The following is a 14,555-nucleotide window of genomic DNA, read 5'->3' on the forward strand; positions in this document are numbered from 1 at the left end:
CACGGACTGGGGTGTGGATGTGAACGTCACCTCTGGACACGTGAGGTGGGGCTTTGGGGCAGTGACTGGGCCAGGAGGCTCTCACCTCCTGGGTGGGTCGGCCCGTGGGTGGCGTAGACTCAGGAGGAGGGACCTCCGTGGAGGAAGTGGGCCCCTGGGGTGTGCCCTACGAGGGTGTATCTTCCCCCCTTCCTCCCTTTCTGCTTCCCGGCTGCCACGGCTGACAGCTTTCCTCCTTCACATCCTTCCGCCATGATGGCCGGCCTCACCTCAGGCCCAAACCAGTGGAACTGGCCAACATGGACTGAATCCTCTGAAACCATGAGCCCAATAAGTCTTTCTGCCTCTACGTCCTTTTTGCAGCACTTTGGTCACAGTATTGGAAGACTGCGCCACACACAGAATGTTCTGGGGGTTCCCTGGAACGCTTGACCTCAGGAGGGCCCTCTGTGAGAAGTGCGGAGGTCTCTGCCCTGGGTGGGTCATATTCTGGGGGTCATGCCCTCTGGTCCTGGGTTCCAGTTTGCCTCCCTGAGCCTTTGGTGAAGTCTCCTCTGGTGGTCTGGCCCTCACACCTGTGCCCTGTGTATCAAGAGGGCCCCGCCGGCCATGCTGGGCCTGAGCATTGGAGAAATGGTGCCTCCCACCCGGCCGTGTCAGGCCTGCCCACCACCCTGTCCAGCACTGTCTCCATCTTGCATGGACTTTGGACGCTTGGGGTTTACTTTATCAAGAGAAGTGGCGTCTCCTTATGGACACTGAGACACCTGCTGGGGACTGGTCAGGACTCAATGTCCTAGAGATACCCTGGGGCCAAGGGGCCTGGGCAGGTGTGGAGCCAGGACTGGCTGCTTGGCCTGAGTCTTGGGTCACTGCTAGAGAGGGGTCTTCCTTCAGGAGAGAGCTCTCCAGCAACAGCCACCCAGAGGCCACTGGTCCCGAGGCCCACAGGAATCAGGCCGTGCCACCTCCTCTCGCCCCACCTGCCCCCTGGGTGCAGAGGACTGCTGGGAAACAGGCCAGTGATGGGGCCGGTGGAGCACGCCTACCTGACCTACTGCCCTTTCCAAATTGACCTTAATCAGGCTCTCTCTGTTCCCCATTTCTTGCAGCTGAAGCAGTTTCTTTCTGGAGTCCTCCTGAAGTTTCTCTTCCACCTGAAAGGATGAGGAAAGCCTGTGTCTGGGGCTCATGTGGCTCCAATGCACCCTGGGGAGACTCCACTGGGAGGTCTAATGGCCTGGGTCCCTCAGGGGCAGAGGGACAGCTGCAGCCCATGCAGGGGTCACGAGTGAGCACTATCCCCTGGGACAAGGAGCAGGCTCTGTGCCTTGGGCTTCACTGTTGGTCCTACCCCAGACTCCAATCCATCATGGTCCCTGTGACCTCAGGAAAGCCCCACCACTGGTCCATGACTTAAGTGTCCTCACCTGTCGGAAGGGGACGGTGGTACAGAGCTGCCTTGCAGGGTTACCGCTGGTTAAGGACCGTTAGAAAGCTCTGGCCCTTCGCAAGGGCTCGGCAAGTGTGTCAGGCGTGGTTGTGACTTGTAAGAGGGGGTTGGGGACATACCATGTGGCATCATGCTAACATCCTCAGTAACGGGCCCACGGGGGATTGGCCAATGCTACTGTTGGGTTTACTTGTAAGTATTCGCCATGAACTTTTAGCACGTTCGCCCGTGGAGACGCTCTGGGTGGCTGGCTGAGCACTGGCTGGTGGAGAATCGCAGCCGGCAGAGCAGGCACTTGGCTCTCGGCTCCCCACGGCTCCCTTGAGCAGGAGGGGAGCCTGGGAGTGTTCGATGCTGCCCTCTGCTGGCCGTCAGGGGACCCTGCAGCCTCTCTATTCAGTTTTGAATAGTAAGTGTCTGCTTTTTGAGCACCTGCGGTGGCACAGGACCCTGGCACTACTCAGATAGGAGGCAAATGCCAAGTGAAAGGATTTGTGCTGAAGCAACTTTGCAAACCATCCATCAGGAAGCTGGAGGCGGGGACAGAGGCACCTGCCTGAGGGCGGGGGCAAGGGATGCCGTCCTGACTTCTGTGTCAGAGGCATCGAGGCCATGCCCGGCCTTGGAGGTGCTGTGTGCCCCTCATCTTAGCCCCAAACCCAGGGCCGTCCTCAGCTGCCACCCTGCTCCAGCTCTACCTCCCAGTGTCCCCAAGCCTGTCTGTGCTGTCCCCCATGTCACTAACAGAGCCACAGAACATCAGTACATTCGGTCAGCAGAGATTTACTGGGTTCCTGTCCTTTACCCGGCCTCAGACCAGGCACTGAGAACCTCCCTCCTGCAAGAAGCGGCTTCCCAGCCTCTGCATTTCCTTCCAGCATGTTCTTTTTTTTTTTTTTAGAATTTTTAAAAAATATATATATATTTTTTTTAGTTTTCGGTGGACACAACATCCTTGTTTGTATGTGGTGCTGAGGATCGAACCTGGGCCGCACGCATGCCAGGCGAACACACTACCGCTTGAGCCACATCCCCAGCCCTCCAGCATGTTCTTCAGTGTGCTGTGAGGGTCCACCAGGCTGGGAGCAGCCCTGTCTGGGAGGACTGTCTTCTAGGTGCAGGTGGCTGGGTCTGTGCCATCTGACTGTCTGGCCACTGAGCATGTGACATGTGTTTTGGGCATACTGGGGTTTAAATACCCTTCTTGATCAGAGGAGGTATTGCATTTAGAATTTTATTTAAAAATAAACGCAATTTTATTTACAAATAGGACTATGGAGGAATTGAATTGTAAACTTCATTTAATTTCAGTCTCAACAGTTACCACAGAAACTGGAGCCAGACGGACCTGGCTCCTGGTCCTGCTCTGCCCCTTACCGACTGTGTGGCTTTGGGCCACTTCACTGTGGGTCATCTCATCCCTTGCTCCCTCGTTCATACGACAGACAGATTCTTCCTAGGTCACAGAGCTGGTGTGAAGATAAGAGAGAAGTGTTTGGCATGGTGCCAAGGACATGGGACATCGGAGCTGTCATTTCCACCATCATGATTAATCACAAATGTGATCACGTCAATCCTCCTTCAAAGGCCTTCAGAAGCTTTTCACTCCAAACGTCAAGCTCCAAAATGAGATTTTGGAAGCCAAAGACTCAAGAAGCCCAGAGAATTCCAAATAAGGCAAATAAAACATGAATCCACGCCTAGAAAAACTACACAAAACTGCTCTAAGTCGAAGGAAAAGAAATCTTAAAAACATCCCAAGATTACCAAAGGCATGAGTTTCAGGTTTATAAAAGCTCACTTCTCTCTGGGGACAATGGGAGCCAGGAGACAGGAGAATGACGCACCTGAAGAGAGCAACTGCCACATAGACTCAAATCTCAGTCAAAATACCTCCCAAGGTTAGAGGGTAAAATAGGTGTTTTCTCTTTCTGTCTCTCTCTCACACACACACAAACACAAACACACACACATGCACTTGCAGATGCCTAAGAGAATTTGTCACCAGCAGAGCCATACTGAAGGAAAACACTACAAGACACTCTTTAAGCAGAAGAAAAACTGTCCCACATGAGCCACCTGAGAGTAGAGAAGGCACAGCTAATGCACAGATTTGAACATGGACTCTACAGAAATACTGACAATGTCTTTTGGGGTTTCAAATGTAGAGGGAAGTTGATAGTGGATATGAATCTGCATGGTGTCACTGTCTAAGGCCATTATGTCATCAAGGAGGCAGATTCGTCAGGGAATACTGGGTTTGGCAAGTTGAAAGTGAACGCTGTGATTCTTAGAATAACCTCTAGAAGAACAGTAAAGGAAGAAAACATTCAGTAAGTATCCAGATTTTGCTGGGGAATCTTTTTTTTTAATATTTATTTTTTAGTTTTTGGTGGACACAACATCTTTGTTTGTATGCGGTGCTGAGGATCGAACCCGGGCCGCATGCATGCCAGGTGAGTGCACTACCGCTTGAGCCACATCCCCAGCCCTGGGGTATCTTACTATTAATAAAAGAAGAGGGAAGGGGTGAAAAATTTCTAAGCCCATGTAGGGGAAAAAAATGAAATAATAAAACCCTATCAGCTCACAGGAGGCAAGAGTGGAGAGAAAAACATCATAGCGTAAGTGGTACAACTGGCACTGAGTAAGACAATAAATTTAAATGCAGTATACCACGCAATTACATTACACATAAATGCACTCACAGACAAAGCTTGCCAAACTGGGTAAAAAAAACTATATGCTTTTAACAAGAGATACATCTAAATTTTAAGAATGATCGATTGAAAAAGTGAAAAGAAATATTTATGAAACTCTAACAAAAAGAAATCCAGTGTAGCTGATGGAGCTATATTAATGACAAAGTGAACTTTAATGGAAAAACACTACTAGAGAGAGATAAAGAGAGTCATCTCATGATGATCAAAAGGTTCATCAAACAGAAAGTATTAAAATGACAAATCCATATGCACCTAGTAATACAGACTCAAAATATATAGAGCAAAAATTGACAGCATTAAAAAAAGAAATAGACAAATCCACAATAATGATGTGATTTAAAAATATGCCATCTCTCAATGACTAACAGACCTATAGATTACAAGATCAATAAGAGAATTTCAGTTTTGAATATCATTGGTAACCTTGATTTAATAAACATATAGAATATAGAATACTGTATCCAAAGAATGCAGAATGCACATTTTTTCAAGGGCATATGTGGAACCAATATTGACCACATGAAGGTTATAAAGCAAGTCTTAATATGGAAGGTTTGAACTCACAGAGGATATTCTCTGACCACCATAATTAAGCTAGAAATCAAGAGCAAAAAGGTAATCATAAAAAAAATCTTCATATGCTTAGAAATTAGGAAATAACCTCGAGATAACACAACTCAAAGAAGATATCACAAAGGGAATTGGAAAAGACTTTGATTTAAATAATAATAAAAATGTTATATACTAAAACTTGTGGAATGTAGCCAAAGCCTTGCTTTGAGGAAAATTCATAGCTCAGAGAAAAGCCAGTGGTTTAATAGCTTTTCATATGTTTCCAATTTCTAAAATTCTTTTTTTGAAATTATTTTTGTCTGGATTTCTTCTTTTCTGGGTAAGTTCTACAAATATGATTTTATTTTATCAAAAAGTTTTTCTGATTCCTATCAAATTCTTACCAAGCATAGCTTTGCCCTTGTATATTTTATTCTATGGCCCTCATTTCTACCAAGTCTATATTTTCCCAAGATTATACTTTGCACATCTAACCTTTTTTGATAATATTTTGTTCTTTTCTCAATATTTAGTGAATATCAAACTTTACTCTGTGTTTTTCACTGTTGGTTTTATTCTGTGTTATTTCTATTTACATGTACTCAACTTTGCAAGTTTCAGTATCATTGAGATGAGATTTTCAGACTGCTTCTTGTCTAGTATGTATTCTAGCTTGTGAAGTTTTAATGTTTTAGCATTAAAACTTTATGCACCTAGTAATACAGACTCAAAATATATAGAGCAAAAATTGACAGCATTAAAAAAGAAATAGACAATCCACGATAATGATGTGATTTAAAAATATGCCACTCTCTCAATGACTAACAGTTAATATATTAAGTAAAAACTGGAGAAAATACTGGGGTATTTGTTTTCATTTCTCAGATCATCCTTGAGCAAAATCCTCTCAGAATTTTCCTGTCATTTGATTTTGTTCTTAAAATGTTCTTGGTTTTCTCAGTGACAACTGTCCTCTCATCAAATAAAGTAGATGATTCAGGTGGAGAGCAGAGCTTCCCACCCCACCTCAGGGATGATCCTCGCAGTTATTTCCAGTTTAGATTTTTTAAAGACATGTGTGATCCATAAGCCTATTTTAACCCTGTCCAAGCCTATTTTAACCCTGCTCCCTATTGTGATCGCCAGGTCTAAAACAGTCGAGCTCCCTGTCATGGTGGAAATGTCCTCTACCCGTGCAGTCTAGGACAGTGGCACCAGCCAGGGGAGCTGTCGATGTGGGTGGTGCAACTGGGAAACTGAATTGTTGGATTTACTTTTAGTTGACTTAAAATTCAAATGGCCCTGTGTGTCTGGGGTGCTCTGTGGCGGAGGGCACGAGTCTAGAGTGTGCGAGGAAGGTTTTCTCTGTGAGGAGAAATTGTGAAATCCAGGAGGACCTAGAGGTGGGGGTAGTTTTGGAGGACAGGCTGGAGCAGCGGTCACACAGGGAGTGTGGGAGTCAGAGCTGGGTTCGAGTCCTGCCATGTCTAGCTCCTGGGTGAACCGGGAGCTTCTCTACCTCTCTGTGTCTCATCTGGAAAGAGGGGCCAATACCAGCGTCCACCACATGGGGTCGCTGTGAGGAGCACCCGGCCTGAGTGCTCCCACTGGCCTTGGCCACCTACCTTGCTCTTTTCCCGCAGAGTCTTATAGATCATGCTCTGCTCAGAACAGTTCTTCCTCAGCTCCTCTCTCAGCATCTTCATTTCTTTCTCCATGTCTTGGATTTGCTGAAAGAGTTCCAACCACAGAAGGGTCAGCTCACCCTCTGGCTGGAGGTCCAAGCCCGGGGAACCCCTTTCACTGGGCCCACCGAGGGGCCAAGCCTGCTGGGGTTAGCTTGCTTAATCCCTTCTCTGGGTCAAAGTACCGGGTCTGCAGGCAAAGCGGACTTTATTTTCAGTTAAAATATTAAAAGAGATGCATGATGGTGCTGGGGTTGTGGCTCCGCGGTAGAGCGCTCACCTAGCACATCCGAGGCCCTGGGTTTGATCCTCAGCACCACATTAAAATAAAAAAATAAAATAAAGGAATTGTGTCCAACTACAACTAAAAATAAATATTAAAAAAAGAGAAGATGAGTCAGGAAAATAGTTTGTTTCTCTTGGCAATTGGCAGAGATGGCGAGTGGGACAATAGAGACACCTGCCGACTCATTAGAATCCCGTCTCTGGGGAAGGGGTTCTAAATGTCTCCGTTGGTCCATTGTCGGTCTACACAATGGTGGGGCTCATCCTGACAAGTGCCTGGAATATAAATGGGGGCTGTTTTTGAGATTGGTCCAAATAAAGGCCAACTGGAGGAACAGAACAATGAAAAGTTTCTTCCTTCTTTCTTTCTCTGTTTGAGGCAGAGCCGTGTCCCTGGCATGGAGAGGAGCAAGTGTCCTGTGTTCAGGGCGCTGTGCTCGCCAGCAAATGGGCTGGGGAGGCGCCATCGGGTGTGGGAGGTGCAGGGAACAGACATTTTAATAATATTCTTTTTTACAGGTGCCTTCTATATAAGGCAATGTGTAACTTTTTGTTTTGTTTTTATGAATTGGTATAAAATTGATGTATTTAAATCAAAATACCTAAGGAAGGAGTTTGTGGCCCCAACACTGCCCGTGGCTGTGATCAAAGTGAAGTCAGTGGAGTGTCAGAGTGGGGATCGCAGGTCCAGGGCTGGGAACTGGAATGAACTTCCAGCGGCCGTGTGGGGCCACCTGGCTGGCCTCCTGTGCCCGTGCCTGCCCCCGCCCTCCCCAGGGCAAACCATAAGGGAGATAAAGCCAACTGCTCAGAGAATCCTGGGACAGTGTTTTCTTGCCCATCTCTTTGCTGGGCTAGAGCAGCTAACACATAGCCCTGGGCCCTGGGCTGTGATGGACCCAGGACCCCCCAGAACCCAAAGGTCCAAGTCTAGCTCTTCTGGGTGCACCCCCAGATGAGGAAGCTCGACTCACGCTTTTGCAGTGTTTTAACTCTTTCTCTTGGGCTTCTCTGTGCTCCTTCTGGGAACTTTCCTTTTTTAACTCTTCATTTCAGTGCCGAGCACTGTGGAGAAAGAGGACAGCAGAGAAGGAGGCCAGTCATGGGTGCAGAGGTGCACGCCTGTCCTCCGATGGCTCTGGAGGCTGAAGCAGGAGGATCACAAGTTTGAGGCCAGCCTCAGCAATTAGCAAGGCTCTGAGCAACTTATAGAGACCCTGTCTCAAAATAAAAAAAGGGCTGGGGATGTGGCTCTGTGGTTAAGCACCCCTGGGTTCAATCCCTAGTACCAAAAAAAAAAAAAAAAAAAAAGAAGAGAAAGAAAGAAGAAGAAGAAAGAGGCCAGTTTTGGCCACGTGGGGTGCTTGCGGCTCCCAGGGCCCCTGTCTGCCCCGAAAGCCTGCGTTCCCTGCTATTCTAATCCAGTGCCTGAGGAAGAGTGGCTAAGCTCTTTTTAAAAAGCCAGAAATCCAAATCACAAGAAAAATCCAGCTTTGGGAAGCTGGGTTCAGAAATGCACGTGGATGCCCTGAAGGGCCACCGCTGGGCTGGACGCGCTTAGCTGTGGCTTAGATGCGTCTCAGCACTTGGTGGGGGCAGCATTTGGAAGCAGGCTGTGGAGCAGAAGGGAGCCATTCTGCATGAGGAGGGCACCGCAGGCGGGGCCTGGGCCAATCAGCCAAACTGAAGGTGAAGGACGTCCTGCGCCGGGTTCTCAGCATCAGTGGTGGAAGGAAGGAAGGAGGGAGGGAAAGGAGGGGAGAAGAAAGAAAAAGAAACATGTCCAGCAACAGAGGGCGCTCCGTCACAGTGTGTGCTCGCTGGAGAACCTTCCGGAGCTCTTAAGACCAATGACAAAATGCGGGGAAACGGGAGGTGTTTGAAGTTCACCGACACATGCATGATGTGAATTCACTATGAAATTCAGGTAACTTAGAAACAAGACGGAGAGAAGATACACTAAAATATTAATATCTCTTTTTAGTATCATCTACTCATTTTTTTTCTAAAATGAACACACATGACACATGCAGTTTTTTAAAAAAGATAGGCATCAAGATCCTGATGTCTTTTGTCACGAGGAGCCTGGTGCTAAGGGCAGGCTTGGGCTACAGAGAGCTCTCAAAGGGGAGATGGGGACAAAAGTCACCCAGATGCCCTCAGGAGGCAGAAGAGCCCAGGGGGTCTGCCTCCGTGCTCCGTTCACCCTGATCCATCCCCCCAGTCCATCTGCTCGGTAGGAAGGGCTGCAGAGGGCTGGCAGGGCAGACTCACAGCCTTGCTTCGCAGCTGCGTTTTGTCACCCCCATTTCACCATGAGGCAGTGGGGGCTGCACCAGTTCTAATAAAGCAATCCCCGGTCGGAGCCTGGCCTGCTGCCAAGCCCCGGCTCTCCCGGTCCCCAGCTCCAAGCTGGCTGCTGGACACGGCATTGAACAGAACAGGGCAGATCTGGTCCCGCCTTGGCGCCCACGCAGACGGGGCCCATGGATCCTGGGCATCTGCTGGCCACCTGAGGTGAGCGCTCCCAGGCTTCACCTTGGCTTTACAAAGTCGACAAGAAACACAAAGATCATACCCTCACGGACCTGGACTCTGCAGCCAGGACTGTGGGCAAAATCCAGAGTCAAAATTACCCTCCAATGTTCTGACCTTGCCCCCAGATGGCTTCACCTAGAGGAATCCTCACCTGCATGGACGCCAAGGGTGGAGGCGAGGCCCACCGGTGCCCTCTGCACACTGCGGGACGCTACTCGGCTTTGATCCTGCGTGTCAAATCCCAGATTTCCTCGCCATGGAACCACATGCTAATAGGTGCGCTCGTTTCAGGGTTAAGCAGACTAGTTTCTAAGGGGCGCTGGGAACGCGGCTGGGTTAGAATTCCCGTCTGGCTCATGCTGAGCTACTTGCCCACTATTCTGTGACAAGCTGCAGAGAACTCGGCCACCTCTTTTAGTCTTTGTTGGCGGAAAGGATTTTATGACTTGGAGCAGCCCGTGGCCACCTCCTCATGTCCTTGGGCGCTGACCCCGACCCCCCATGCAGAGAGAAGGCAGCGAAATTTAAAGCCAGGGCCCAGGCGAGAGCCAGCGTGTCCGGGACCCCGCCAGCGGCCTCGGCCGCCACTCACCCTGGAGTTCAGGGCTTCCAGCTGGTGCTCCTTCTCCTTGTTCTGACTCCTCAGCTGATTCACCTCCTCTTTCAGCTGTTGAACTTGCTCAGTCCTCACCAAGATGTCTTGCTGCAAAGATGTCACCATTCCTATAGAAAAAGGTCAAACAAGCAGTAAGGACAGGTGCCATCGCCATCGCCGTTGGCCAAGCTGAGGACGACCCTGGCACTGGGCAGGAGTCGCCTCCAAGGACTCAGAAGCTGAAATGGGCTGAGATGGTGTCCACTGAGCATCACTGACGGTCTCGGGGGCAATCCGACAGCGTGGATGTCCCTGGGAGGCAGGAACCTCGTGTGAGGGCCCTCGTGGGCACAGCCACGCCGTGGGCCTGGGGTGCAAAGGCCCAGGGGAGGGAGGGGCTGAGAGAGACCAGGAGACCAGCTGGGGTCAAAGGGTGCATCTTGGCGGCTGTGATGGGTGGGGGGCACTCAGTCACTCTGGTCCGAAACCTGCCTCTACCTCCTCCTGGCCCAGTGGTCCTGACTGGGCTACCTTGACCCCCAGGCAGCTGTCTGTAGGTTTGTCAGGGTGGAATGAGATAATGGGGCTAAAGGACACGGCGGAGTGGCCGACAGTGCTTGTACCCAGTACCTGATGGTGGACAGTGCTCACCCATGATCATTTGTAGCGGCAGCTTCCAAGGTGGCCAATGTTCCCTCCCTCCTAGGATTCATGCCCTTGAGCTGCCCCTCCCAGCCCGAGTAAGGTGACATGGTGTGTAACCAATGTAGTATTGTGCGAGTGGTGGGATGTGGCTTCCCAGGCTGGGTCGTAAAGGGTGTGTGGCTTCCTCTTGCCGTCTCTTGGATCACTTGCTCTGGGGAAAGTAGCTGCTGTGCTGACAGCCACATGGATCCTTCTGGAAGGGGACCTTTGGGTGAGGAGACAGCAGCTCCTGCCCACATTGAGACCACAGCCTCGTGAGACCCCAAGCCGGAGGTGCATCACCCCGACTCCTGAGCCACGAACACGTGTTATTTTGCCACTCTTTTTCTGGACTAACTCATGACCATACACTATTAGGTTACCACATTGAAGGAAAATGGCAGAAGCCTCGTGAGTGCGGTGGTGCTGGGTCGTCTCAGATGGCCCTTTTCTTGGAAGGACATTTGTCCCAGCTTTGTTGTAGAGATCATTCAAACAGGTCTATGCGATGAGGAACGATGTGATCCAGAATTTCATTTTAAAAATGAGCTTTGTCGGGGGACCCAGGTAAGTGACTTGGAGACAGGCTGGTCCCTCCAGGGCCTGCCTGCGAGCTTGCAGGTGGGACCGGGATGCCTTTAGTCTGGACCTGATTTGGCCTCACGACTGAGACGGCACCTTTTGAGTCTCTAGCTGATGCTCCGTGTATCCTGGACGTTGGGAAGGTGGACCGTTCTCAGGACTCACAGGCACATGTCTCTCAGGGCCGACTGCTGGAGACTTCAGGGGACCCTCTGCAGATCCAGGGCTCTCTCTGGGTGGCCTCCTTCCTGGCACTCTGCCAGCAAACTCCAGCTGTGCCAGCTTCTCCGACTCCGTCTCTTCAGCTCAGGAGACCCTGGCTCTGCCTGGGCTCCTCTCCTGGCTGTGGTCTGTCCCCACTTGAGGAGCAGGCTGGGTCTCATCTTGCTTGTCCCTGTCTCTGTAGGATCACTGTCATCTGCTTCATGGGGTCTGAGCTGTATTTTCTGATGTGGGATTTTTTAAAAAATTGTTTCAGGAAGGAGAGTAAATCTAGTTCCTGTCACTCCATCCTCCATCAGCCCTCTTATCATGGAAGGTGAGATTTGTGATCTGGTGTGCTGGCCTCCATCCGCCTGGGTCCCTGAATGGCTACCATTAGTGAAGCCCCTACTCCACCAGGATGGGCCCAAGGCAGAAGTGGGAGATGAGTCTGCCTATTGTAAGCCACTGAGGCCTGGGGACTGTTTGTTACTGCAGCACAACCTAGCCTAGCTCTTCTTACCCCAGAGTGTGCCTTTGAAATCCCTGGAAGCCTGACCGACACAGGACAGACAGACAGAGGCAGGGCCCAGGGAGCTCCTCCTCCAGACTACAGGATGCACCCAGCAGGTGTCAGAGGACATTTCCCACGAGGGAGAGCCAGAGGCCTGGAGGGGTGCAGGCCAGGCCAGCCCGGGGCACAGCCCTCAGGTCCACGGGACCAGGATTCATGTTTGGCTTGGGGTACAGCTAGGGATGCGTTTCCTGCTGTGTCCAGGGTCCTTTAAGGCCATTCCCTGATTTCTCACCCATGGATGAGATCACAAAATAGCTGCACTTGGGTCCCAAAACGGAGCTGGGAGCCATGGGGGAGTGGGACCAGGCATGTCCTCCACTGAATACGCGTGGCCTGGGCCCAGCCGCACCGCCGCAGACCCTGGGCCTTCCTGCTCCTGCCCTCTCTGCCCTCCAGCACCACCTCGCCTCCTTTGCAGCCTGGCTCTCCCTGAAGTGGGCTGGTTAAGGTCTCGCTCTCCCCCAAACGTCAGCCCCGCAAGTACAGCCATCACATCTCAGGGCTTTCCGCCCAGCGCCAGAGCAGCACTGGCCCTGCAGGCGCTCAGCACGTGTGTGGAATGAGCGAGCGAGTGGGTCCACTAAGCCGCGCTGCACCCAGCAGAGAGGGCCAGGGACCCCTAGGACACCCTGGTCCTTCCTGCCTCTGCTGTCAGTGAGCAGAACATTTTCACTGTGCCCAAGGGCGCGGGGCAGAAGGGGCGAGGGGCCCTGCCATGACCTCACCTCCTCCACTTTCTACTTTGCCTTCACAAAACACAGGTTCGGGGGACAGTGGGACCCACATGGTGTCCTGCGTTCTCCCTGCTGAGGTCAGGGCTCGGTGGGCCTCTGCCCGAGGGATCACATTTGCTCAGACACTGACCGTGGGCTGCCTGAGCTGGCGGCTCCAGGAGTTGGCCGGCAAGTAGACCTCTCTGGGGACCAGCTGTGACTCTCAGCTGTGCTGCCTCAAGGGCTGGCGATGCCCCGCTGCCTGCAAGCTCCACCTGGGCGGAGGGGGGCAGCTCTGACCGCAACTCCCAGGGGGCTCACCTGCCGTGATGCCGTGGTCCCTCTTTAAGTTCTCGCCCTCGTTCTTCAGGGATGTGATTTCGGAGTTCCGCTCGGACAGCGTCTTGCACAGCATCTGGCTGTAGCCCTTCTGAAGGACTTCGATCTGCGGAGGAGGCGGCACACACGTCAGAGGGCGCAGCCCAGGTCCAAGACACTGGGGTTTCCCGAAGCTGGACGGGATTTCCGTCGCTCGGGGGCAGGCTGTCGGGGAAGCCAGGCATCTTAGTTTTGATGCGTGGAAGGGAGAGGGAGGCCGGCTCCTGCAGTGACCACCACGTCATACGTGGCCAACACATGGTCTTGTCTCGGTGCCCACAAAGGGCTCAGGCCCAGCTGCCACAGGGGAGGGAGCCTCCTGAACATGGGGGCCCGTGCCCTCTGGGCTCTCAGCACCGGCTGGATGGGGGGAGCTCCGGAGAGGGGGGTGGGTGATAAAGTCAGTTCCCTGCAGGGACAAGAAGGCAGGAGAGAGGAGAGGAAAGAGGATCTTGGAGAATGGGATCCCCCCGCAGATACTGAAGCTCCAGGCTAGAGTGTATTTTTATTTTATTTTGTCAGCCTGGCTGGAAACCCCCATCCCCTGCGCGCACGGGGGACACCCCCACACTCTGCTTGTACCCCCAGCTCCCTCCACTTCCTCTCATTGGCCAACCCCAAGGAGTTGTTCTGAACCCAAGCAATTCTTTTATGTTAAGAATGAGTGCAGGTCAAACTCAGGTTAACACATTACACCATCCATTGTGGGGAGAAGAACTCAGAGGTGCGCACCTTGATTGAGTCAGAGAAGGAGAACACTCAGGAGAGGCTTCTCAGTGAAGCCCAGCTCCTGGAGACATGGGCGCCCTCGGCAGAACCCGTCCCGTGCCGCGGGGCCCTCCCAGCTGCCTTCTAATAAGTCAGCTACTGGAGTCCCACCTCGGTCACTCTGTCCTTTGGGCGTGTGGGACAAGAACCCCTCAGGGCTCACACGACCCTCTTTACAACAATGCAGGCTCGTGTCCGGGGTGCTCCCGAGCTCCGAGGCCCCTGGCACACACTGCACCTTCGGCAGAGCCTCTGGAGGGTGCTGCGTCCTCTTTCCGTTTTCCAAGTGAGCAACGGGGACGTGAGGGGTGGGTCGCTTGCTGGGGTGCCCACACCCGACAGGGGCGAGTTCTGGCTCAGAGCTAGTCTTCAGGTGTGGGCCCCAGGGCTTGCCGTCTTCTCCCTGCCCCCAGGACCCAGCGTTGAGGGCTGGGGGCCAGAACGCACAGCTCGGGCTGGGCCACCTTCTGTCCTGATGCGGCCACCTTCAGGCTGTGTGAACATAGGGCGGACGCCGAGTCCCCGCTCGTTTTGGCTCCTTCTGTACAGCTGCAATGGTCCCGAACCCACTGGATTGTCAAAAGCATGGTGACAAGTGAGTACCTGTGAAAGTCCCCAGAGCTCGCGGGGGTTAGCTATGGTTACTCCACGGTGCGATTGCTTCAGCCTCGGGTCTGTCTTGAGGAAGGAAGGTGGATGGACATGATTTTGCGTGCCTTTGTAAGCCTTGTCTAGACTCCCTTCAACACCAGCGTGATTGCTGTGAGGGGAAATGTAAGAATCCCTGATATTCCCCCCCCCCCCCCGCACGCAGCTACACG

At 52.0% G+C, this 14,555-nt stretch overlaps 1 protein-coding gene across 1 annotated transcript in view; it reads right to left on the reverse strand.

Annotated features, from left to right (window-relative positions):
- Positions 1-14,555, reverse strand: part of Fhad1 (forkhead associated phosphopeptide binding domain 1) — a 119,577-nt gene that overhangs the window by 56,340 nt on the left and 48,682 nt on the right. Inside the window, 6 exon segments of the mRNA XM_048816283.1 lie at positions 1,050-1,157; positions 6,354-6,458; positions 7,673-7,747; positions 7,749-7,763; positions 9,829-9,959; positions 12,910-13,033. Coding sequence (XP_048672240.1) covers positions 1,050-1,157; positions 6,354-6,458; positions 7,673-7,747; positions 7,749-7,763; positions 9,829-9,959; positions 12,910-13,033 — 558 coding nt within the window.

Source organism: Marmota marmota, unplaced genomic scaffold, assembly GCF_001458135.2.
Source record: "Marmota marmota marmota unplaced genomic scaffold, marMar, whole genome shotgun sequence".
NCBI classification, from domain to species: domain Eukaryota; kingdom Metazoa; phylum Chordata; class Mammalia; order Rodentia; family Sciuridae; genus Marmota; species Marmota marmota.